At 41.3% G+C, this 26,684-nt stretch overlaps 2 protein-coding genes across 2 annotated transcripts; both read left to right on the plus strand.

Moving 5' to 3' along the window:
- The first annotated feature begins 1,236 nt into the window (after positions 1-1,236).
- Positions 1,237-6,985, plus strand: cbx6a (chromobox homolog 6a). Its single transcript, XM_062437996.1, has 5 exons — positions 1,237-1,336; positions 2,757-2,800; positions 3,009-3,074; positions 3,679-3,745; positions 4,406-6,985. The coding sequence occupies exons 1-5, from the start codon at positions 1,268-1,270 to the stop codon at positions 5,654-5,656; spliced, it is 1,497 nt and encodes a 498-aa protein (XP_062293980.1). The 5' UTR covers positions 1,237-1,267; the 3' UTR covers positions 5,657-6,985.
- Positions 6,986-15,542: 8,557 nt separating this feature from the next.
- On the plus strand, positions 15,543-24,899 carry nptxrb (neuronal pentraxin receptor b). The gene is made up of 5 exons (XM_062437983.1): positions 15,543-16,271; positions 18,700-19,072; positions 19,985-20,226; positions 22,558-22,737; positions 24,654-24,899. Exons 1-5 carry the CDS (start codon positions 15,543-15,545, stop codon positions 24,897-24,899), a joined length of 1,770 nt encoding a protein of 589 aa, XP_062293967.1.
- Positions 24,900-26,684: the final 1,785 nt, after the last annotated feature.

Raw genomic sequence — 26,684 nt, forward strand, 5'->3', positions numbered from 1 at the left:
AAGCCCCTTACTACAATGTATTTTACTATGTTCATATTGTTGGGTCGTTTTATGTATAATATCACTTTTATTTATGAGATAATACCATGATTGATATTTTAAATCTTCATTTGCAAAGTAGTGGGCTGAGCTAAAGCTGTTTTATAAATGTAACTGGGTAAATTACTAAGTTACTACATTTTCCATGAAATGTGGTGGAGTACGTTGTATATTGAGTGTTATGTAGATAGAAGAAAACAGAAGAATATCACTATTTTATATTATATACTAAGCTATATCTCATTATTGTGGTTGTTATGTGCCTCAAAATTGACCCATCGCTCCCATTATACCATAAACAATATTAAACCTTTTTTATAATGCTTCTTTCACACTTTTCCTGTGTAATGAGGGTCAAACAATAAAATGAAATAAAATAAAATAATATAAACAGTAAAAACAATCGCCAAATACTATATAGAATAAACAATAAATATACAATACATTAGTAGGAGTGGGAGGTACTGGGAGCTGTGGTGTTGTACAGTCTGATAGCTGATGGTATGAAAGTATGAAAGAACCCCCCAAGCGTTATCTATCTATCTATCTATCTATCTATCTATCTATCTATCTATCTATCTATCTATCTATCTATCTATCTATCTATCTATCTATCTATCTATCTATAAAAAATAAATAGGCAATAAAAAACAGTTGCATGCAGAATGCATGAAAACATTTTTTAAAGTAATTTTTTGGAAAATGTTGTATATTTTGTTGGGCTCATAATTGTGTTGTTTGTTTGTTTGTTTATTTATTTAATTTATTTATTTATTCATACTCCTGTCCCTGGACAGAGGGGGAGTTTGATATTAAAACTTTCTTCCTTCTCTCTCTCTCTCTGCAGCTAACACACCTGTGACCTGCAGATTTTCTAAATAATCTCATCATCCCTTAATTTGATGAGTCTGCATGTTTTTTTTGGGGGGGAGGAGGAGGAGTCTGCATGGCGCCTCCTGTCATCATCATCAGACGAGCAGCGCGCGGGTTCTTTGCATCCTCGTGAGTGTCTCTTCAGCGTTGCCAGGACGACCAAAGGGGCTGACCCCGGCCACGTGACAGATAGGACTGCATTGGCTGTGCATGTGTATGTGTGTGTGTCTCTCTCTCCCTCCCTCTCTCTCACACACACGCAGTTTTGGCTGTAGTCGGCCCCAGCAGACAGAGGAGCGGGTCGTCTGGAGCGACTCACACTGAGACAGGTCGCTTTTAGTCCGGGCTTTGGAAGATGGAGCTCTCGGCGGTGGGAGATCGTGTTTTCGCCGCGGAATCCATACTGAAGCGCCGTGTCCGCAAGGTGAGCAACAGCACAGCCCGCGTGTTGTTTTTTTTTGTTGACTACATGCAGATGTTGGTCAGCACAGCTTTGCACGGCACGGCACGGCTCAGCTCAGCACGGCTCAGCTTTGCACGGCTCAGCTCCAGTCCATAGGCTCGGTGCTCTCTCCTTCCTTGCGTCCATGCAATGCTATAATGGAGGCCTTGTTGGCTTTTGGCGGATGCCTTTTACTTTGCTAGCCAGGAGCTAAAAAAAGCTAACTAGCGAGGCTATCAGTCATGGCTCGTGTGTTTGAGGCGTTAGCAGGGCAATAAAAAAACAGCGACACAAAGACGAGGCTTGGCTGCAGAGTAACAAGGCAAGCCCCGCAGATGGGATGAGAGCTGCGCGATGAAATGGAGGGGCCTGATTTCCCCCCCTGCCAATGCCTGCTAATGGTAGCTAAAGCTATAGGGCCACACATTGCATTTTAACCTATAACCTATATAGCCTGTGGTGGATGTGTATGCAACACTCACATAAAAAAAAAATAGAGGCTGAGACTTTTGCTTTCCTCTGCAAGATTAAGATAGATGGCCCTGAAAACATTTGTCCTTGCATCTCATCTGCTGCTGGTGAGGCAGGAGTCTCATCAGCTTTGGTAAATAAGGAACTTCTGCTAGTTTCTTAGTGTTTAATCAGACCACAGTTGCATTAAAGCAGACCCTTGTAAACAATAGTAGGGTGTCCTGCTTTATAGTTTAGTTTTTTAAGTGGCTGCTCCACACACAGTCGACACAGGCCTGCAGTGACTTCTGAACTGCACTGCTTGAGATATGCATGTTTAGTCTATTAACTTGCACAAAAGCAGCCATACCATATTAGGTTTAAGATTTTGCTCCTCACACAGATGCTGTTCACATTGACTCTTCCCCCCTAAAAAAAAAAAAATGCAGATGATATGTAGGCCATGTGACTTTTACTGTGCAGTTTAACATACTGTTTTCCATGCAAAGAAAAAGTTAAAGAAATACACACTAAGATTTTATTAAGAGTGTATTGCAAGCTCACATTAGTGAGATGTGATGCTTTTCCCAACCTCCAACAAGCAGCCTCATTTATTCACTTAACTTAAATATAGTTTAGACTTTCAACAAATAAAGAATCTGATAAGGAGTAGTCTGAATTTAAACATGCAACTTAATAAATGTGCAGCACTGCAGGAGAAGTGTGCAAGATTTTGTTTATGTGCTTTGTATAAAAGACACAAAACCCAACAAATTGTTGATTGATGTCAGACTTAAGACTTAACGGGGAAAAGCGATGCTGCTGGAAATGCATTCCAGATTTTAGGGATTTTTTTTATTTTTTATTTTTTTTACAAATCTCTTGTACCAGCTTTTCATATATGAGCTGTTTTTGATAATCCACCATCTGCCCCCTTTTTTCCCCCTTGCAGGCAAGAATTGAATACCTTGTAAAATGGAAAGGATGGGCGATGAAGTAAGTGCTGCAATTTAAAGATGCCTTTTTTTTTCTTTTTTATTTAAATAACACAACCTTCAGTCTCTTAAGTGAGATGTTTTGCAGTTTTTTAATATCTTTGCATTAAACTGTAAATCTGGATGAAGTCTCTAGTGTAGTCTTTTGTGTTAAAATATTCCTTCTGCTGTTGTTTCTTCTTTTTCTTGGTCCCGTCTTCTTATTTTAGGCACAGCACTTGGGAGCCAGAGGAGAATATTTTGGACGACAGGCTGATACTTGGCTTCGAGCAAAAGTGAGTACAGTAAAAGTATGCTGTACATTTTGGCTCTTTCTAAACTCCCGGTATGCTCCAGTTTGTACTTCTTAATCTTTTTTATTATTATTTTTATTATATCTCCTTTTATTTAATTTAACTCTGACCTTTCTTATTATGAAGTGCTCCCTTCTGCTTTTACACGCCTCAGTTAGTGTCAGTCCACTCTTCGTCTTCTCCAAGTCTCCGTCTGATTGTAAAAAAAAAAAAAAAAAAAAAAAAGAAGAAGAAGAAAAAACATCTCAGCTGAAGTCCTTTTCAAGTCTGCTGCCAAGCCACTTGAAAGTCGTAGTAAACTTAAATGGACAGGAAACTAAAACAGAAAAACCTAAAATGATACATCAAAAGGCGAACTAAAACGGACACGTGAGGACTACGGATCTGGCTCTGTTCAAACGTGGCTCGGAGCGCTTTCTTGGTGCCTCTGCTCTACTTTCACACACCCACAGCTTTCATCGCCATCTTCTCCTTTGATTTGTGTCATTTGCTGCCATTTCTCCTTTTTTTTTTTTTACTGTCTACTTTCTCCTATCTTTGTCTGTTGATATACTTTAACTGTTATATTTCCTCTTTTTTTTTTTAGGGAACGGGATCGGGAATTGCATGGGCCGAAGAAGCGGGGGCCAAAACCTAAAAACTTTGTCATGAAGGTACAGTTTTTAATGCTTGTGTAATAAGCATAATTGTTTAAATTCTCCTTGAATATAGGCCACAAATTCTGTAATTGCAATTACATTATAATTGCAGTTATAATTTTATCGATTGAATCTAGCCCTGAGGCTCCTCCGAGGTTTTAGCTTGTTTCAGCAAAGTGGAAAATTCTGTTTGTGGTTTCTACTTTTAAAGTAAGAACAAGGTCAACCCTTTTAAAGGAGGTTTTCTTGCCTGTTTGAAGTTTATTTTAATAATTTTACCCACAATGCCTACCTCTCCTCAGCACTGCTGGGAACACACCAGCATATAACATGAAAAGAAGTCGGCGTCATGGGATGCATTTATGCTGTGCCACTTCCTTTCTCACACTGCTGTTTTCATTTTTACAAGTCAGCAGGGAGCGGGAAAAGTGCAGGCGGACAGGTGTTACATGTTACTTGGGTGTCTAGAAACAGTTCATCCATGTTAAGTCTAGTTTTAACGACACCTAGACATGTTGTGAGTTTCAGATTAGCAAAAGCATGCCTCTTATGCTGGTATCAGAAATGTGTTTAATGTGGAATCTGTTGTTTTTTTTGTTAATCATTAAAAAATGTGGTTATCGTGGCACTTTCTCTGGGTTTTTAACATTTTTAATTCTTTGCCTTCTTTCTCAGGCTCGTGGGCGGAAAGGAGAAGCCAGAAGCCGAGCCTCGAAGTCCCATCAGACCACATCACGCTCCTCTTCGTCCACTCCCAGCCGAGCGACTCCTTCCTCTTCTGCTACACCTCATCACTTAGGGTCTACGTCCTCCTCTTCCTCAACTGTGGCACCCTCTCCAAAACTCAATTCTCTAGCCGCCACCCATAAGCTGAAGAAAGACATTCACCGTTGCCACAGGATGTCCAGGCGCCCTCTGCCCCGCACAGATCCCTTGGCGTCCGGCTTCTCCAACCCCGGAGGCTTCCCCCGCCTGCACGTCTCCCCCTTCTCCGAGACCGTCCGCATCCTGAACCGAAGAGTCAAACCCCGGGAAGTCAAGAGAGGACGGATCATCCTCAATCTAAAGGTCATTGATAAGCCAGGTCGTGGTGGATCGGCCGCAGGCGGTAGGAATATTACAGCAGGACGCCAAACCATCCCTTCCCGCAATCGTATTATCGGGAAGAAGGGAGATGCTCCCTATAGACCTTTTCAGCCTCCTCTGAAGATGCTGGGATTCCCGATGTACGGGAAGCCGTTTGGCCTGCAGTGTGGAAGTCCTGTGCCTTTTCACTCCCACCCAAGTTCATGCTCAGGCGCCATGAACACCCACTCCACCTCCTCCCAGTACAAGTCACCTCCCTCCCCTTCCAGCTCCAGTGGCTCTGAAGGAAAGTCTCGCACCACCGCCACAGCCGCACGGTCTGCCAGAGGAGCCGCAGCTTCCAGCGAGGGTCCCAAATCCAGTAAACCTCACTCAGAGACCCAGAAGGGCCAGAGTGCCAAGCCATCTGCTCCCGCCTCGTCCCCGGATGTGGCGTCAGCATCTCCCTTCCTCCCCTCCTCACCCTCCTCTTCCCTGGAAGATGACGAGGAAGAGGGCACGACGGACCGATCTGCAACCCAAGGGGGAGCGAGGAAAACTCGTAGGCCCAAACGCCAGCTTCCCGCCACCCTTCCCTCAGTCACCCCCAGCGACCAGAGCTCTACCCCCGCCGATCCCAAAAGGGTGCCCGCAGAGGGGGACCCCGACTGGCACCCTGAAATGGCACCCAGCTGCAAGGATGTGGTGGTCACTGACGTCACCACCAACCTCGTCACCGTGACCATAAAAGAGTTCCCCTCCCCGGCTTCGTGCCCAGCCTCACCCTCTGCTAGCCCCGAAAACGCCTCCTCCCCTCCCCCAAGCACCACCTCCGATGACCCTGCCCCAACCAAGCCATAGGAGATCAGATGCTGCCATCGATGATAGAAAAAAAAAAAAAAAAGAATATCAAACCAGTGTTGCCACTTCAGCCCCCTCCTACCTTTTTCTGTAAAGGTGTGTCCATACTTGTGTAACGATGAATATAATGTAATGTAACTTAACACCGCCCAGCCATTGAATAGTATAAAAAAAGAGCATATTTTTTTTAAGAGAAGTGTATAAATTCGAAAAAGGGGCAGCTAATAAGCCCTTCTTGTCACTTAAATTGCCATATTTTGTCCACTTGCACAGCACTGACTCTTTCAAGCAGACTTGGACGGAAATTGTGTTTGTTTTCCTTTCGCATGCTTCAAACATGCGGAGTTTAGCTCGTTTGTTGCGATAAAAATTTGTCCAAAAAGTGGAAGGCTCGCCCATCTGCTGTGTTGGGGTGAGATTTTATCAAGCACACTTGCTGCATGTGAAATAAACAAATGCTATTTTGATCAAGCCCTGCTGCGAAGGCTGTTAGGCCAATTTTCTGCCCCTTAGTTTCATTGGAAGTCCAGCCTGTTAATAAACGTGATGTGTTTTTTGCACTTAACACAGTTGGACGTTCATATATTGCATCAATACAGCGAGGTAAATGCAATGCACTTGACTGCATCTAAAAAAACAACCTTATTCTATGTAGTACATCAATTTTTCAAGGCCTTTTTTTTCCTCTCTTGCTCTCTTGAACGCACATGCGCATATATATACAGTATGAGTAAGTATTTATATGCACGCACAACCTTAAAAGCTGCAAAATAATATACAAACACAATAGATTTTTAAGTTATTGCTGTCCTTGCCATCTTTCCCTGCTCGCCTTGTTTTTTCTCACAAACCCACCACTTTCCTCAGCTCTGTAACGTCCAACAAGACTCTAAACTGTTAGTCTGCAGTTAGTCGTGAAATTGTCTCTTTATACCACATTTGCGCGTTTTAACTTTTCCACTTGTCAAAGTGTAGAAGGTCCATGGACTGACACATAAGCTACGAACTCAACTAAAGCCACCAATCCAATGCAGTTTGCTATAATCACTGGTTACCTGTTTAAATAATGTGGTACATGCATACACAGTCCAAGCTTGTAAAAATCAATAGTATCTGGTAGTTTTGACTGTTAACTTTCCATTTTGGCAGGTAGAGCAGACTGTTTTACAACCTTTTTGCTCCTTTGGATGTTGTTCTTAAGCTAACACTGCTTTATTATCATGTTTTAAAGTGTTATTGTCAATATAAGTGGTTCATGTAGCACTGATCACAGTGTCCTCCAGCTGTCTATAACGCTAGTGAAACTGAACCAGGACAAGACTGTGCCAGGAATTCGGGGGTTGCTCAAATTTGGGGTGACTTTTTTTTTTGAGAAATGTGCAGGAATCTTTCTACAGGCTTCTGTAAAGGTCGTGTTTCTGAACAATGTTGACACAGCTTCAGTTTAACTCTGGACCAGACATCGTTTGTAGTGAAGAATGTCTTAATTTGAGAGTCGGCGGGTCTGCCAGGTTTCAGTGTCTCTCTCTGATATTTATGTAGCACAGTTGGAGTTTTATGGCTCATTGGTCAGTACTATCTTTTTAACTACACTGTGCTTAAAGTGTTCTCTAGATGTGCAATCTCATTGATTCCTGTTTGAGAAAAATAATTACCTTTTAGCCATATGACTTTGTCTTTCGATGCTCAACCACTGAATCTAGCTTTTCTGCTTGCAGATTGTAACCTGTGCCCTATTTCTTTATTCTCTTGTGCTCCAGGTTTGCAACAAACCAGTCATATCCCATCCTGAAACTAAGTGGTTTGTTGTGACAGTTGATCACTCTGACTTGCACTTTGCGGTGAATTTAAGCTGCAAATGTCTGTATGAAAGTTTAAAAGTAGCACGAACGTCTCTTTATTTCAGTTCTGGTTTGGGAGGCATCTGACCTGCTGAAGTCTCTTGTGAGCATGGTCCTTAGTCTTTGCTTTAGACCTGACCTTTTGACCGGGCAAATTCCTCTCTGCTGTGACGCATTGGTCTTGAGAACACACAGAGGAAGCATGTGGGGGGTTTTACACCCCAGGGTGCCCAAGCATGAAACATCCTCTGTTGCTGTCGTCGCCCTTTCTATGGAAGCCATCTCTGGATAATCACTCAATTTTATCTGTGGCTATAAATGTATCTTCTGTGTACCTCTCCATCCATTTTATAGGTTTGCAATCAATCAGAGGCTCAGCTCTCAATTTCCCAGTGGATGAAGCGTTTAGTTTCCTGCCCCACCTTTTTTTTTTTTTTTTTTTAGATTTATGAGACCTGTCAGTATCTAAAGAGTGAAGAATGTTGGCACAGTCTTTTCCTCCAAATACATTAGGTGTGCTGTCTTCCAGTGGCATCACGTTACAGTCAAAGCATGTCGAGTAGACTGCTGGTCAGCAAATGATCGATCTAAGAAGGTTTGATTCACCCTGCGTCAACCAATCTGCTAGCTTGGACCTCTGCCCAGCTTATTCACTGCAGGTTGTTACAAGCCAAATGACGGAAATCTTGAAAGACTGAAAAGATTTTTTTAAAAACTGTTTTCAACCTTCAAGTTGAAGAAACCTAGCCATTTATACTCAGTCTCCAAACCCTTTTTATCTGGTGCTGCCTGCTGTTTCTAGACCTTCCCACTCTGGTGTTCTTACCTGTGTGTTACAAGTATTTAAAAAATCTTCCGCATGTGTTGCCCTATAGCTGCACCTTCAACCCCTCAGCTGCACTCCAGGCGACCCTTTTTTTCTTACTCCGCTCTAAAATAAACATTTCCTTTTAAACCTGCCATAAGTGAAGCGTGGTAAAGATGAAGATTACATGATCGCAAACTGTAAAAAAAAGAAAACCTTTGAATGGTTTTTGTCGTCTTCTGTTAGAAATGAATAAATAAATGAAAAGGCGAGCGCAGCGTTCACCGGCGAGGAAGACGTCGCCTCCTCTCCTGTCGTATACTGGATGGTTCTAGTTTGTTCTGTTTCAATACACTCATAGGTTACATGTGGAAGGATTTATTCCAAAGTTACACATCCATTACATGAAGAAAAATAGTAACGGTTACTCATAAAGTGGAAATATCACATGTGATACTTCTTAAAAGCACGGTTAACTTTCAATCCTTATTTGACAAAGTGAAAAGACAAACTTGGGTCTTCTATATTTTCTTGAAAAACGTAAACATAATGGATTATTTTCTTCTCCAAATGGATATATTGTGATTTGGGATAGATTTTCTCATCTACTATATCTTTTAATATCTTTAAGTGGTGGATAGAAGTGACTCTTGCAGTTGGTAGATGTGTAAGGTTTTAGGCTGCTAGGCAATGTTTCCAACAGTTGATAGCAATGTTTTTTCTTCCTTTTTTTCTTTTTCATATGGGGTAGCACAACTCAACTTAGTGGCCTATCTTTCAACCAAATAGGGCTCTTCATTTTATTATTTGTTTTGTTTTATTAAGCTTCCTTTCTTTTCCCTTTTTTAAAATTGTTTTACATTTATATGTGATGTAATTTTAAATGCTATATTTGGCATTAATTGGAAAAAAGGAAGGATCCTTGTTTAAATGTGTGGATAAAGATGCTTAATGAATTTAAAATGTGTGCTTTTTAAGCTTCTTTTTTTCCCTTTGTACTGTACGTAAACTTTTTTTTGAAATATGCATAATGTCAATGTGATGTTTTATTTGAATGCAATTTTTTTTTTTTTTAATAGTCCAATATGGGTTTGATCAGAAGGCAAACTCCAACTGACAATTATAATGTGTCAAGACTGCAGTTTTGTCTGGTGTTAATGCTAATATGAATAATGTACATTGTATTGGTTGTAATGACGAGGAGGTTGAGGATAATGATGACATTGTAATGTATCTGAACTTCTGAAGCATGTTGTGCAAACCCTTATTGTACAGATTACGTATTCTGTGTCATGTTACCTGTTACTGTTGTTGCTTTCTGTGTGTGTTTCTTGTACAAGGCTTTTAATTAAAAGCTCCTAAAAAATCAGCTTGCTTTCTTTCGACTTTTTTCAACAGATACTTTATAGGTAAAGAAATTAATTCAGTAGCAAGTATGGGTATCTACTTCAAGTGTTGGACATTTGAATGTGAGATATAACCTTTCAATCACAGTTCAGAAGTACTGCGGTGTGTTATCTGCCCACATTATTATGTCTCCCAGTGGACCACGGGCACCCACTCCACCTCCTCCTCCCAGCACCAATCAGCTCCAGCAGCTCTGAAGGAAAAACTCTCCTTCCATATCTAACACTGGCATCTTGTAAAGTTGTTAGCAAACAATTACATAATTCTACATCCAACAAACAGGCAGCAACATTACTTTGGATTTTTTTTCCGCCCACCTGATGAGTCCACGTTATATATGCACTCTTCTCCATATCAGGGTTATATCATTTGATTTATCGCAACTTCATTTGAAATTTGAACCACTGAAGTACAAAATCAACAGTGACGGATCCTTTTTTGTGGTTTAAGTCTTGAAGAAGAACTCTAGTTTTAAGGCTTTCATTGTTTTAGTTCATATTGAGAGCATGTATTAAAAATGTGCGTTTTAATCAAATTGTGCACAGAAAACTGAGCAAAGTAGTATTATTCCATCATAGGAGTGCTGTAAGGCTACAACCAACAATTATTTCCATTATTAATAGCTCTGGCAAGTGTTTTCTTTAATTAACAATGTATTGTTCAGTATATAAAAGGTCTGAAGACAGTTTTAAAAATGCATTAAAATTACTCATTTTGTCTGACTAACAGCCAAAAAACTCAAACTGGCAAATATTCACATTTCCAAGCAGCAAGTACAAGTGGATTTTTTTTTCAGCTTTGGGCCACTATCATGTAGGCTATAGAGGAGTCAGTATGGTCAAACTCTTGCCTCGGGGATTAGGAGGTTAATTCAGCCATGTTGAGACGCTGCCAACATTGTGTGCCATTCGATGATGGGTGAGTAGTGCACAGCTGAAAACAGCTGCCAGCTGCAAATCATGGTGAGTAACCCCTTCAACATTACTCATAGTCATTTGATCCATTTTTATAATATGACACATTGTGATTGGTACAACTTTAAAGAAAAATGTGAATCCCAAAAGGCCTACTTCTAATTTTTTCTTCTGCTACTAATCATCATGTACCTGCTCCAACCTTTAGAAAAGTAAGCTGATTTTGTTTAAGGTGTTGCAGTTCCCAAATGTCCCACAGGGAGGAGCTGTTGAGTTGCTTTGATACGCTCATTGGAGCATGAATAGCTCTCCATAAAAGGGGCCAATGTTTGTGTTTCAGTGGGATTGTGAAGGCTGGGGTTATCTTCAGGTCACAACGCCTGGGCATTCATCTCATTATGTTTTGATGTTGTAATGAATACATACATGTAGTTCAAACAGCTTTACTCTCCTCCACAGGCTGTTTTATTGATCTACTGTTGGGAATGGATGTAAAACACAGAGAGCAGAATTAGAGGTTCCGCGTTCCCTCTGTTCCTCCATCTTTCCTCGTTGGCAGGGGACCACTGGAGCGAGAAGCCAGATGGAACTAAAAATAGTCATTTTGGTTTGATATGTGGTTTGGGTTTAAAATTATATTGTGTCAACTGTAAGATGCACGGTACAGCTCTCTTTTTGTTGACTTATCAAACACTTTTAACACCATTGATCATTTTCCACTCATAAATAGACAGTCAGACATTGGCATGGACTCAAACACTTTGAGATGGTTTAGCAAGCACCTCTCAGACAGACAGCAGTGTGTGGGCGATGTTAAATATTAGTTTTTTTGCGGTGACTAAGGGCGTTCCACAGGGCTCTATCTAAGGCCTGGGATTATTCACTATCTATAATAACAGTGGCATGTCCCTTAATACATCTAATTTACATTTTATGCAGATTATACTATTTTTATACAGTTCAGCCAACTCTATCAAGTCAGCCATTAATAATCTGTAACTCTCATTTAATACCCTACCCCTTCTTAAACTTAAACTTATTTAAAATGCAGATATATGTTTTTCTGAAGAGCTAAGGAAATTGACATTAGCTTTTTGGATCTGAACTTTAAATAATACCCTGACTGAGAAAGGTCATCATTATAAATACTTAGGCATCTGGATTGATGACAAATATACTTTTAAACATCATATAGACAACTTTGCAAAAGGTTGCCATTGTTTTTTGGTATCGGCACAGCTCCTGTCTCCCATTGTATATTTTAGGATAAGAACTGTGGAAGCAACCTTTCACTCTGTGTTGAATTATGGCGATATTATTTATAGGCATGCTCTTATCTCTAATCTTAAACATCTGGATGCTATCTATCTCTCTTGTAGATCCACTACTGTGTCATGTATCAGAGGGTGGGCTGACCCTCCCTCTCTGTCAGGTGAGATTAACACTTTTATCTCTTAATTTATAGGGGTTTATAAAGGCTAATTCCAAAAATTACCACTTTATTTATTGTCGTGCTATGCCAAAGGCGTTCTACGTTTAACATCTGTCCTGAGAACTAGCTGACAAATGGTTCTGCAGTAAATACTAATCTTGGAAAGAATTTACCCTTTGGATATTTCACCCCATTTGTCTGGAATAATTTACAAGGTAGACTGAAAATGTACTGATGTTGAGAGCAATTCAAAGTTTGCTTAGAGGTTCTGTTGATTTTAGTTGTGACTGTTGAACATAATATGCTTGTATATTTTTTTCTTTTTTATACCTACGCCAAGAATATGTTAGAATTGCACTTATTTATAATTTGTCATGTTGTTGTCTATATGAATGTATATTTAAAGCTATTTTATATTGTTATGTCATTACCATTATCATGATATTTCTACTCTACTTTTTACTTTCAATCTCAATGTGGCTTCCAGATTAGATAAATAAAACTATGTGTAGCCCACATCTGTGTGTGTGTGTGTGTGTGTGTGTGTGTGTGTGTGTGTGTGTGTGTGTGTGTGTGTGTGTGTGTGTGTGTGTGTGTGTGTGTGTGTGTGTGTGTGTGTGTGTGTGTGTGTGTGCGTGTGTGTCTGCATGCAACATCGGCCACCTCTGGAGATTAATCTATAATCTCGGCTACTGGTCGCTGCAGGGATTCCTGCCCAGACTGGTGTTTGAGCCTCTGGTTGTGGTGGATGTTTAAGCTTTGTTTCAAACCAAACCATCTGAATGGAGTTTGACTTGAGGATGGAAAACACATAATTTGTGGCTTTCTTAAGTTGTTGCATGTCAGAAGGGTATCTGCTTTTACAGTCATGTTATAATCTTTGCAAGAGAAATGAAAAAAAGAAGATAGACAGAAAGGACTGCTGCAATTTTGCAAATATGACATCTTTTCACTCTAAAAAACCTGTGTGAAGTCTGTTTCGATGTCTCATATCAAAATACCAAATCTTGTTCCACAAGGGTTACGTTGTGTCAAGAAAAAAGAGAAATCAGCTAAAACATCAGTCATTCAGAATCAAAGCGAATCGTCCTCCCTGTAGACTCGCACTGAAATTCAGCTCAAATAAGGACACATTTACCAGAGACGAGGCAGAGATACAAATGTCTCCATCTAATCTGACGTTGTCTCAATAGGCAAAAATGCAATCGAGACTTGTGCTTTATATTCACTTTCGCCATGTAATCAGTGTAGCTCTAACAGTGACGATGTTGGCTGGTCAGTCAGTCCACCACTTTGGTCCAGACTGAAACTTCTTAAACACTGCGGATCTAGATTGTCATTTAATTTTAATGGCCCCCCTCAGGATGACTTGTAATAACTTGATGACCTTTAGTGGCAACATAAGGGTCTAAATCAACCCAGTAACCTTTGGTTTATGACCAAAAACTAGAAAAAGTAATGACATTCAGCTTCATCTGCACTTTGTGTTTAGTGCTAATTAGAAAATATTAGCTATCCTACTGTGTTAACATGATACACAGTATACATCATAGCGTGTTAGCGTGCTGGGACTAAGTACAGCTTTACAGACATATTACAGTAGTAGACATGATGTTTGCTCTGTTCTCACTCAAAGTTGATGAAATGTTTTCCAGAAAATGTACAACGTGAAGTGTAAGTGGGTTAATGGAAAGAGTGCTCACCAACAAACTTAATTTTACTAACACAAAGTAACTCCTGGAATGAATTGAAGTATCACAGATTTATATCCGAGGTTATGGGTTCAAGGTTTGTCTTTTAATGTTGTGCTAATCAACAGCTTTGCTTCTCCAGCTGGCAGTAGGCCTGCTGGTTATGTGCTGTTGCCCAGATGTTTTCTTAACCACTTTACTTTTATCCTGTGCTGCATGTCTTAATTTAATTTGGACAAATATCAATAGCAAACTTTATTAAAGTGGATCATATACCCTGTGAAGAAAACGCTTCTGGGAGAAGAGAAACGAAGAGAAGCGAAGAGAAGAGAAGAGAAGAGAAGAGAAGAGAAGAGAAGAGAAGAGAAGAGAAGAGAAGAGAAGAGAAGAGAAGAGAAGAGAAGAGAAGAGAAGGGAAGAGAAGAGAAGAGAGGAGAAGAGAAGTACGTTGTCAGGGTCGGATTATTTCTGTTGAAAACAAGAAAATGTCCTTCCTCCCACTTGGTCAAAAAACCTTTAGTGTTTCATGACCCCAGAATCTCCTCTTCCTTCCTCTAGCTCCCCCCTCTAATTCAGGTGTATGACCTTTTTATCTTAACATCAGATATGTATTGTTATATCTGTGAATAGATGCAGGCAGATGAATGCAGCACTTAGGCAACTGTACTGCTTCTGTAAAAGCTTTGGATTATTTCAGCTCCGGATAGCTGGGATTGTCATTTCAGACATGACGTATGTTTTCTGTGTGTGTGTGTGTGTGTGTGTGTGTGTGTGTGTGTGTGTGTGTGTGTGTGTGTGTGTGTGTGTGTGTGTGTGTGTGTGTGTGTGTGTGTGAGAGAGAGTGAGTGTGTGTGTTGTGCACTTAAGGGTGCATCATAAATACATTTTATTTATTTATTTATTTATTTTTTTTACACTGTTGATCACAAATAGTTTTGTGTATTTTATATTTTCTCCAATTTCCCCTCGATTGTTTTGTTTGTTTGTGTAGATTTTGTTAGGATTTACAAATTTAAGTTCCCTCTCCAAACCAGAATTAATGCTTTATCTTTTATTACAAAGTCAAAACAAAAAGCCTAATTAGTTTAATGAGCAAAAACATGCACAATGACACACGTCAGCTGTCTCTTTTTGACGTTTCATCCTCTTCTATCACCTTCTGTTTTCTCTCTTCCAGTGTGTTTGTCTGTAGCACGCACACACACACACACACACACACACACACACACACACACACACACACACACACACACACACACACACACACACACACACACACACACACAAACATTGATTCATCACTGTTTATTCATGCTGCTGCTGGAGGTTCACCTCTGCTTTGACGCATGCCCACAGCAGCCTCGCTCCTCCTCTCCCACGGTCCCCATGGTAACGCGCGGAGGAGAGCAGCTTAGCAACACGGAGACGTTTGGAGAGAGCATCTCTGGACCAGACAGCACGGCTCCATCAGTATTACACACATACACACACACAGGGAGAGAGGGAGAGAGAGAGAAGGAGGCGAGGAGAAAACAGCAGTGCCTCTGACAAACATCTTCTCTGAGTAAGTGAATCATTTTTACATCCAACAGCTCCGGCAGCTGTCAGAAGAGGCAGATTATTAATCACTAATCAGATAATGATCATGTTCGGGTGATGCAGTGTCCCCACGCGCTGTGATGCTGCTCTCTGTAGCATGCTGTAGCCTCCAAAACGAAATCATTTTCAACTGCTGTGTGCATGTCAGCTTTCTCTCCTGAATCGTAACCTTTTTTGCGTCGATCTCCACAGTCATCATGAAGTTCGTGGTGGTGCTTGTGGGAGCGGGCACCTTGGCCTTCCTCGGCGCGGTCATCTGCATCATCGCCAGTGTTTACCCCCGAAAACAAGCCTCGCCTCTCAGCGACAACGGCACCCTGACATCGGAGTCGCTGCTCCAGCCTTTGGAGCCTGGATCGGTGGCGCACGCTGGTCCGCTGGGCGCGCTGCACGGTGCCGAGTCCTACAATGGAGGGAACGGGCTCGGTGGCATCGGCCTGGAGGTCCCGACTTTAAACGAGCTCAATCTCGGGGAGGAAACCGGGGGAGGGTCCGCTAAACAGTTCAGCTTCAGCCGGTTGATCTGCACGCCTGTTCCCGTCGGAGAGTGCAAGACCAAGGATCTGAGGCAGCAGCAGCAGCAGCAGCAGGCGGATGATCCATATGCAGCCGGGGATGAGGACTGGACTTATCTCCGGACTACAGCGGAGGAGCTCCGGCAGATGGTCCTGCAGCAGAACGACCAAATCCTCATGGACCAGAGGACCATCCGGGAGCTCACAGGGAAGCTGACTGAATGCGAGAGCGACCTGGAGGACGAGAAGAGCATCCCGGAGCGCAGCGTCGGGGTCTGGAGCGGGAACAGGCGGGTCATGGCCGGGGATGATGTGAGCTCCTCCGCCGCGGCGCAGCTGCAGACGGCTCGGGCTGTGGAGGAGCTGGCCAGGGCCATCATGGACCTGAAGGACCGCATTGAGAAACTAGAGGTAAAGGGGAAGATGATACAGTAGTGAGCTCAGGCTTGACAAACTTTGGCAAAAACCTGTTGTTCTCTTGATGTTTTTTGAGTTTAGTTTGAAAGAGATTTGAACTGAATTCAGCATTATGCAACAGACTGGTGAATAGCTGGTGACTAAAAAAGGTCCATGTCTGGTCAGTTTAACAGTTTTAACACTGACAGACTGGTATCTACTGTAGTTTAAGACCTCACTCATAGGCTAAATGTGACTATATACGGTTAATCCTCCCAGAATTGATCATTTACTGTCACCCAAAATTTGAAATCAGATCTGAAGTGCCACAAGCCATGCAGAAATCATTGAATCAAAATTGTTTAAACGCTTGTGCATTGACGTCTGTGTTCATCATCTAAGGTGCCCTCCAACTCCCTCCCTCCGTCCCTCTCCATCCTTCCCCTCCTCTTTTATCTTCACCTCTCCTCTTTTCTGACAAATGCCTCGTGACACAGGCAGGTCTTGCGCACTCTCCCCACGGACCCCAAGGGAAATCTTCCCACCTGGCCCTCACACTCCCTCCGCCACCCTCTTCCCCCCCTCCTCCTCCCCCCGCTGTGTCAACTGCATCTACCCTCTACCTCTGCATCTGACAGCAGGATAGAGGCATAAATAAAAGATGAAGCTGGCTGGACAGGAAAGAGAGCGGTGGAGGGAGGGGAGGTCAGCTTCTCAGTTTGTGTGCATGCTGAGATTGAGACATAGGCAGGCTTATAACACAACACATACACACACACACACACACACACACACACACACACACACACACACACACACACACACACACACACACACACACACACACACACACACACGCACACACACACTGCCAGCTCTCCCCAAGCACAGTCAGAAGCAAGGTTGCCTCCGTCAGTGTGAATTTATATCCTGGACGGCCGGTCCTGCCTCAGCAATTCTCTTGATATTATATATCTCCTTCACAGCTGTCTCATCTACACCAACAGCAGTATCTCTCTCTCTTTTTTTTTTTTACTGCTGCTTCACCAACAACCTTTTTATGTTTCCGCTATGAATACTAATACTGCTACTGCCTGGATACTACTATCATCACTTACGTTATTATCATTTCTCTTCCCGTAGTGTCAGTTTCAAAACGCCACTAAAACAAACACTTAAAACAAAAAAAATCCATACATTATTGATGCTACTAAAAAGAAGACAGAAATGATCAGCTCGTTGCCCTTATGGTTAATTTCTTAAAGTTAAATAAACCAAAGATTCATAGAATAAGTCAAGCACTCACAAACTGTCCTCTTGTATTTTCCTCTTGTTAAATGTATAACGACACTCCATTTGAAGGTGCTGCCTTGTTCAGCGTGTGGGTCTTTCACATAAGACAAAATAAATAACCTAAAAACAATTAATTTGATCAATATAACGATTTATACCAGGCTATAACACTGCACCAGGCATATACTGAGGAGGGCAGAACCAAACCAGCTGTATGTTTAAGTGCACTGTTGTTGTTGATTTAATATTGAAGCAAAATACTCTTTAGACTTAAGTCCAAGCTTTTAGTCTTTATCTCTTCATCAGGACAAATGGTTGATCGGATTGTTTGATTTGATTGATGTTTATTTTATTATTTTACATGCAAATACAAAATACTGTTCACAATATGTCAGATTCAAATACGTCGTTATCTCTGATGCTTCTCTGATAATGTCCACACACGTCAGAAGTAACAAGATAGAAACAAAATATTGCACCTTAGCAGTGTGTTGACTGGGGGTGATCTTCTAAAAAAATGTTAAATGTTTTAAATTTGTAAGCGCTGACCTTATTTGTGAAATCTGATTCAGCTTCAGCACCATCTTAGTTTAGTCTGTTGCTATTTAGCACTTAACACAAATTACAGCAGAGGCAGATGGGAATACCAGATTTGATATTTGATATTTGGTCATAAACCAAATTAAGCAGATAGTAATTTTGACCTGTTGATGGCGCAGCAACAGTGAATCAACAACTTCATAAGATTTTATCCTCCAGGGAATGAAAATACAAATGAATTTATTAGTTGTTGAGATATTTAATAAAATACAGAAATGTCAACTTCAGTGTGGCGCTTTATTAAAATCCAGTGCGTTACCATACACTCATGATCCCTACAGGATTTATCCTGGGGGGACCATGAATGTCTGTACTAAATTTATTGAAAATCCATCTCAATCAGTGAGACTGTCACTGAAAGCTACATTATAACAAAAGCTAAAATACATCTTCTGTCCTGGCTGCTTCCCATTTTAGATCTCTTGTGAACAAGTTAGCTGTTTTTTTTTTCTTCAGCTGCATTTTTTTATGACCTCTTTGACCATCTTTCTAAATGTCTTTTTCAAGTCTATAACACCTTCCTGTCTTTTTCTCTCACCCCTCCCTGCAGGCAGAGATTGGCCCTGCCGCCTTAAACCTCACCGACACATCCATGGGCTCAAGTAGCAGCAGCCCGGCTGGTAACACTGTCAAATCTCCCACTCCACCCACCGGTGGTGCCTCCTCTACACCCTCCGCAGTCACCCCAGGGAGCCGCCGCCCTGCCTCTCATGCTTCTCCTGCCCCCAAACCCCAATCTAAGGCCTCTCCCGGCCGCGGAAAGGGCACCTGGAGAGTGGAGGACCTGGAGGGGGAACTGGAGAGGAAAATAAAGATGTTAGAGAAGGAGCGACAGACTATGAGGAAAGAGACGCACGGCCAGCATGAGAAGATCAATCATGGCATCGATACCGTGAACCACCGCGTCACTGAGCTGGAGCACAGTGAGTGTGGGGGGAGAGGGGCAGTAAAGTCACGAGGTGGTGGATGAAGGGAAGGTTGTGTGGGGATGATCACAGGCAGGTAAACAGCTGCATCGCCAAGCTGATGAACCTGAGAGCATGGCAAGGGAAGGCTAAAATGAAACTTTAATGAGCGCTGTGGGCTAACTGGGTCATCACAGCAGTAGAGAATAAGCTGTAGATTAAAATAAGATGATTAATGAGTTCTGAAGGTTGTTAAATGTCACATAGAGCTATGAGCTGAAAAATAAAAATAAAACACAGCGAATGAATTTAATGGAAATGACCTGAAATCATTTGCAGCTTTTATATATCATAATCATATGAATTTATATTAAAGATCTTTATTTTATCATTTAGAAATGTCACACTGGCTGTATGTTTGTGTTATTTCCTGTTTGCCAAGTACAGTCATGGTAAATGGAGGTTAAGTTTACTCTAATAGTGACACAGAGAGAGGTAAAAGACTGGAAAGAGGATCTTATAACAAAATCTAATCAAATAGGTGTCTGAGATCTAATTTTTGATTGTTTTGAGAACCACTGGTGTAGAGAAGAGATGGAGAGTTGGCAAAGCAGTTTTATATCCTCTTTTTATCTCTTTTTTTTAATCTTTTTATCTTCTTCAGCCCCCTCCAACTGTCTCTGCAGCTTCTCTGCCATAAGAGATGGCCTCGAGTTAAAGAGGCTGATCTTTACTGTACCTGTACTGTTGAGCTCTTGCTAAGCGCTGTGTGTGTGTGTGTGTGTGTGTGTGTGTGTGTGTGTGTGTGTGTGTGTGTGTGTCTTGTATAAATTGTCCATAGAGAAATCATCCTTCCACATTTATCTCTCTTTATCTTCCCCTCTCTCCATTTCTACATCTGTTCATCTCCTTTTATCTGTGTCTCCACAGCGCTGACAGAGCCGTCGTTCCCTGATGGCTTCGTCCTCTCCTTCCCCATGCGGACCAACTACATGTACGGCCTGGTCAGAAAAGAAATAACTGAGATGTACGCCTTCACTGCCTGCGTATGGCTGAAGGCTAAAGAAGGGGGGATCGGGACCCCATTTTCCTACTCAGTGCCGGGGCAACCAAATGAGCTGGTGCTGCTACAAGGAGTCCACAACCCTGTGGAGCTGCTCATCAACGACAAGGTACACGGGAATGTTTTTTTAATTTCATTTCTCCTCATAGATGAGGGTTTGAAATGGTTGAAGGAAGTTAACTGAATATATAATGTTGTTTTGGCAATTAATGGCTTCTTCCAGTGAAAATAATTAACAAGTTTATACCCCGTCGGTTTCAGGGAAAAGGAAATCATTAATAGCTTGTTGTGCTGTTCCAGTTGGTGTCTGATTGTAATTCATTGATTTATATTAGCCATGAAAACATACTAATTGGTGCAACAGGTTAACTCTTTCATTCCATGTTACATGACTCATGACGAGAGCAAAGACTAACATAGAAAATGTCACTGCATGCAATTAATATTTGTGATAGTAAAATGAGGATAACAGTGTATATTAGGTTTGCAGTTGGTTTCTCTGGGTGCACTACAGATGAGATTGTGAATCGATCCACTCTGCTTCACCTCTGTCTGAGCCTTCCAGTCTAATGAGTCATTGGTAAAAGAAAACCCAAAACAAAACATTTTTTCCTTCTGCTACAGACAATATGGATCAAAAGCAGATGGTTATCCTGAACAACACATTAAAAATTTAAAACCCCACACACACAAAAAAAAGAAAGAAACAAAAAGAGGAAAAGAATAATAAATAGGGGTCATGGTAAGGTATTTACCACAACATGAAAAATAGCAAATGCCAATATTACATTGAATTAAATCAATAATGGGTGTACATGTCCATGTTTTATTTTTGTACATTTTTAATGGTAGTCGAAGAGACAAGCACATAAACAAGCTTTTTGCAGTTGTTGTTTTATTCATAGTTTTAAAGGTAGAGTCAGTAATTCTAATCCAACACACTTTTATGTCAAATTCAGCTAATATTTCCTCGCAGTCTGCTAACTGTACCGTCTGTGTGTGCGTTAAAAAAAATCATACACAGCACTGATTCTGTAAATGTAATGTAAACACAGTGGCTCGGAGCGACCACACAATACTACTCCGATGAATCAGCAGCATAGTTCACAGGGCAGACAAGCGAAGTCATCAGACAGCCGACAGTCTCTCGTCTTCTGTATCTGTTGAATGGCAGCTAGAGAGAGAGAGAGAGAGAGAGAGAGAGAGAGAGAGAGAGAGAGAGAGAGAGAGAGAGAGAGAGAGAGAGAGAGAGAGAGAGAGAGAGAGAGAGAGAGAGAGAGAGAGAGAGAGAGAGAGAGAGAGAGAAAGAGAGAGAGAGAGAGAGAGAGAGGCCAATTCACATTTAAAACATTTTCTCATGGAACAGATTTGAGTTTATTTTATCAAATTTATCAAATCACACTGAATCGGAAACAGCTTGATGAATAACTCCAATATTTTTCACACTGAGTCTGTTTGTGTTGTATTTAGTGAAGTGTAATCTGAGCAGGCAGCTGTTTAAATCACACAAATACCCTGCTGTGTTTTGAAGTTATTAACCATATCAATGAGTAAATAAATAATACACTGTTGATTTCTTTCCGTGGAGCCGACATGCAAACAAATTTGGTTCAGTTAATTACTGCTGTCAGTCAGCTTGGTGAAGGCTGTTTCACTTGACGCTGTCCTCTCAGCTTCCCAGCAGCTGACGGGCGGCTGCTTTTGTAGACAGAGACACTGAACGCAGGTCGAATGAGACATTAGGAAGGCTGCAGAGAGGTGGAGAGTATTGATACCCTGTTGTGCTTATGAGACAATTATTCTACAGCTGGCGCACTGCTCTGGAGTCCGCCATATTTTAGAATAGAATAAATCTTTATTGTCATTGCAAGTATACAATGCAACTTCCGTTTGATAAGTCCAATTGCAGCATAAAAATAAAATAAGATGTACAATATATACACATAACACTAATACACACACACACACACACACACACACACACACACACACACACACACACACACACACACACACACACACACACACACACACACACACACAAGCCAAAACACATCTTACTCATATCCATGACCACATACACATTCATATCCATACCCATAAAACTTTAAAAGTGTCTAAAATATTTGCAACCCACATCCATTAATTTGGAGAGTGGAGATTCTGAAGGAGCACCAAGACAGGGGTGCATTTGTTTGGGTCTTTAGTTCAAATATATCTACAATGTTTCTCCAGAATGACTGACTCCACCTTTAATACTTTCTTTTATAGTGCTTTAATATTTAATTAGAGGAGTGAGGGTGTAAAATGCAGTGACAGGGAGGTTGAGACAGGGAGTCCAGATTCTGCCTTAATTACTGCCAACACTTGTCCAAATCTGATTTTACAGCACCACCAGACCTGTCAGCTAATTGCAGTCACTTTATTCTCCAATCTGTAGGTGGCCCAGCTGCCGTTGTCGCTCCCACAGGATGAGTGGCAACACATCTGTGTTAGCTGGACCCTGAGGGACGGAGTGTGGAAAGCCTATCAGGGAGGAAAGATGAAGGGGAGGGGTGAAGGACTGGCTGCCTGGCATCCCATCAAACCCGGCGGAGTCCTCATACTCGGCCAGGAGCAGGTGAGATTTACAGATGGATGGGTGGATGAAGGATTGGACTGGTGGATGTCTAGATGAGTGGATGGATGTGCACATTAATGGCTGGATGGAGGACAGATAGATGGATTAATGGGTAGAAGGACATATGGACTGATGAAAGAATCGATAGATAAAAGGATGGATGATTGATGGATGAGTCATGATAGATGGTAGATGAATGAACAGATTAATGGACAGACCAATTGCTATTTCCAAGAACCACTGTCATCTTTTCACACTTGAGCAGTCAGAAAACCTAATGGTGTTTATCCTCACAATGGGGCTCGCTGCCTCTCTCTTTCATTAGTGAGACACACACATTACATAACCATTGTGAAATCTGACATTATCCCCTTTCTGTGGTGTCAAAATACCAACCCAAAGCTCATTCAGCAGCCCATTGTCTTTGGATAAAGGATAAAAAGCTGTGAGAGCTGTGAGTTCAATTCTACAAGATGCTCCAATGATGCAACAAGACTCAATTTAATAGACGGGGCGAGCGAGTACTTTTAATCATCGCCGCTCAGCATGCATGATGAATTGCTGTCCTGTTGATGTAATGATCAGATTTTATGGGGAAAATCCAGGGACATCCCCCTTAAAAAATTGTTTTAATCTTATTCAGGTTGGGGCTCATCAAAACACAATATTGCTTTGTAGGGATAAAGCTTTAGCCTGCATTTTCATTGTTATTTAACCATGGCAGGACATACTGTACACCAATGATGAAGGGGAGGTTGTAGTTTTGGGGATCAGAGGTAACCTGTTGGTATTAATACAAAAAAACAACATAATAACCTTGGAAGATGGGCCAATCTTACTTGTTGTTCATTTAAAGCTTGTGTAATGCTCAAGGACATAAAATACACATGAATAAAGCAAACTGTTAGCCCTTTATTTTCTCTTCTATGAATACAAAGTTCTTGAGATACTTTTCAGAATTCAGAGAACCAAGGCCACATTTATAACAAGTATCAACATGTTTACTGTATCTCGACATATTATCTACATCTGTACTATATTTACACCTGGTGGTACCTGGATACATCATCTGGATAAGGAAACCGCATCGTAATGCAAGATGTAGTTGCACTCAGAGATCAAATCGGCCAGACCACATTTGAAGGTGTTAGGCTCACATTGTGTTTGGATCTCCGCCAGGTGTAAATGTAATCAGTACAGCACCAGTACATTCATAGGGAAAAAAATCACCCCTGTAAATTGAAAGGTCACCCAGCTTCGTCTCTTCCTGCCTGTTAATGCAAGCTCTGCAAAGCTACAAGTAGTACAGACTGCTACAAGTCTTTCCTCATATAAAGTGATTTAGAAATGAATAACGTCCATTTGTGGCAGGAGTTTCCTTGACCTGGGATGTAACATTCTTGTGGACAAGTCCGCCAGATCCACCTAGCTAATTTACATATGGAGATCTGATTGCATTGCCGGCGCCATTCAGAAAACCAGAATGCATTTTAATACGAAGTGTTAAAACAAAAGTATCCTGATACAGATCCTGTTTCTTATGATTTACTTATTTAAGACGGTGATATTTGGATGTGACTGAAAAGAAAAATATCTGTCACCAAAGTACAGATAGGTTTGCTTTTGAGCAGTCATTGAATAAAAACATTGTCCCAATAGTTCCTATGTCATTGGAGAGTACAACCTCTTGAGCAGCGACTATGTGGGAGCCAGGAACAAAATATAGACTCTATCTCCTCCAGTTAGTGGAGGTTAAGGTGCTTGACTTTCTAAAATGGTTCCTGGAAAAGTTGTTGTGGGGAAAAGGGGCTAATAGATGACTGTTGAACATAAGCCCAGCAAGAATTGATCTCTTCTATACTTTCTAGTATTTTAAAACCAAACCCTTCATTTTGCCCCATCTCTTACTACCCAAGGATACACTGGGCGGGCGTTTCGATGCCTCCCAGGCCCTGGTCGGTGAGCTCTCCCAATTCAACCTGTGGGACCGCGTGCTGAAGCCTGCCGAGGTCGCTGCTCTGGCTGACTGCAGCTCCTCGGTGCTTGGCAACATCGCCCCCTGGACCGATCTCGATGTAGACGTCTACGGCGGTGCCACCAAGGAGTCTTTGGACCCGTGCCATGCTGGTCAGAGATCAAACCCATCCAGCCCCAAACAGTGAAGGGAGACTCGGAGAGGTCAGCCAAGGGTGGTGCAATTGTATTAAAGGTCAATTTGGTAGCCGATTAAGGAGATATTTAAAGGAGTATCACATCGGGGGTTTAAAGTGCATTTGTGTATTTTTGGGAGGGGAAAGCTTTCTGGTGGACTGAAATATGTGACGGAGCTAAATGTGATGGAGTTGTTAAGAGCGGTGTATCTGTTTTGTTTTTTTGTGTCGGTGTCCATGCTCATGTGTTAACTTCAGCAGTGAGATACAGTAAGTTTAATCACAGAATCACCTGAGTGAAAGCTGCATGGGTGGATCAACGGGACTAGATCGATGATTGGCTCTGGTAAAATGCCTCTGTTTTAGGTCACAATATTTTGGGCCAGTTAACCATACTGTTCATGGTTTTTTGGGCAGAGGGCTTTGAGGCATTTATATACAGTAGTTATGGAACGAACCTTAAATGATGCCACTGATCAAAGAGTTTCTTAATGTTACAGCAAAGTGACACAAAGTGCTGTCTCTCTTCATCTTGTATCCAGGTGGTTGTGTTTAATGCTAAAAACTGATTACTGAGATGTTGTTATATTTGTTTTAACACTCAATGGGGAAGAAACTGAATGAGTTTTGTTCATTTTTGACCTGTACATGATCCTGTTGAGTAATGACTGTGTATGTTTTAAGTTTTATACAGTATACTGCAAACCATGATTTGGTATAACAGTGGTCTTATAAATGTGTATTATTGTGTAATGTATCTCTGCTAATGTTGCTCTGTGCCAGTCTGCAACCCTTGCTGTAGCCTCACACACACACACACACATACACACACACACACACACACACACACACACACACACACACACACACACACACACACACACACACACACACACACACACACACAACACACCATACAGATCCGCAAAGCTAAGTTGCAATGTGTTCTCATTTGCAACTTGGACCAAACAGCGCTCTTAATCGACCTCCGAAATAATCACTTGATGTCTAACAAAGCACCGATCAATCAGACGCCCCAAACTGTGACAAACCTGGATGAGTTTAGTAAAAACTGTGTTGTACCCTCAAATGTAATCTGTATGAAACTTAAGTGTATTTGCATGAAAAAAGTGTTTTCAGCAAGGTCACATTTCCTGTCACTGACAAAAGAAACTTAAAAATGTGTAAATGACAGTGTTGGTGTCCCCAGACTGCCCTCACACTCTGAAACACACAGATGTCTTTTTGGTAAATCTGATCCTCACTGAATACTTGATAGGAAGAGAAATGCATGAAGTGGACTGATTCCATGGTGACCGTTTTGTACTTGGAGCTGACTCTGCATAAATCAGCAAAAAGATAGTTTTTTTTAACACTAGTACTCGACCGACTCATACAGGATGTTTTTTAGACTTGGACAGACACTGTTCTGACTTGATTTGAAGCTGACTTACATAGAAACAAACAAAAGTAAATATAAACATACATTAATAAATTGTTAAAACATATAATGCACTCAAATTGTCTAAGTATGATGCATTTTTAGGTCATGTTAGTCTGATAACAATGAGTGTGGCCCAAACAGCTGCTACTAATCTATCTTTTATGGTTACATAAGAGACAATACCACATTTTTAGGAAAGGTTCAGCAGGTAGGTCCTCCAATTCCCAACTGAATGTAATTTGTTGTGCACACATGTGCAATCTAATACAATCCAATACAAACACTCTGACTATTGAAACGTTTAAAAAAGGTCTTAAAACATTTATTTTTAATAGAACTTTTGTCTTTTAATC

Source organism: Scomber scombrus, chromosome 2, assembly GCF_963691925.1.
Source record: "Scomber scombrus chromosome 2, fScoSco1.1, whole genome shotgun sequence".
In the NCBI taxonomy this organism is placed as follows: domain Eukaryota; kingdom Metazoa; phylum Chordata; class Actinopteri; order Scombriformes; family Scombridae; genus Scomber; species Scomber scombrus.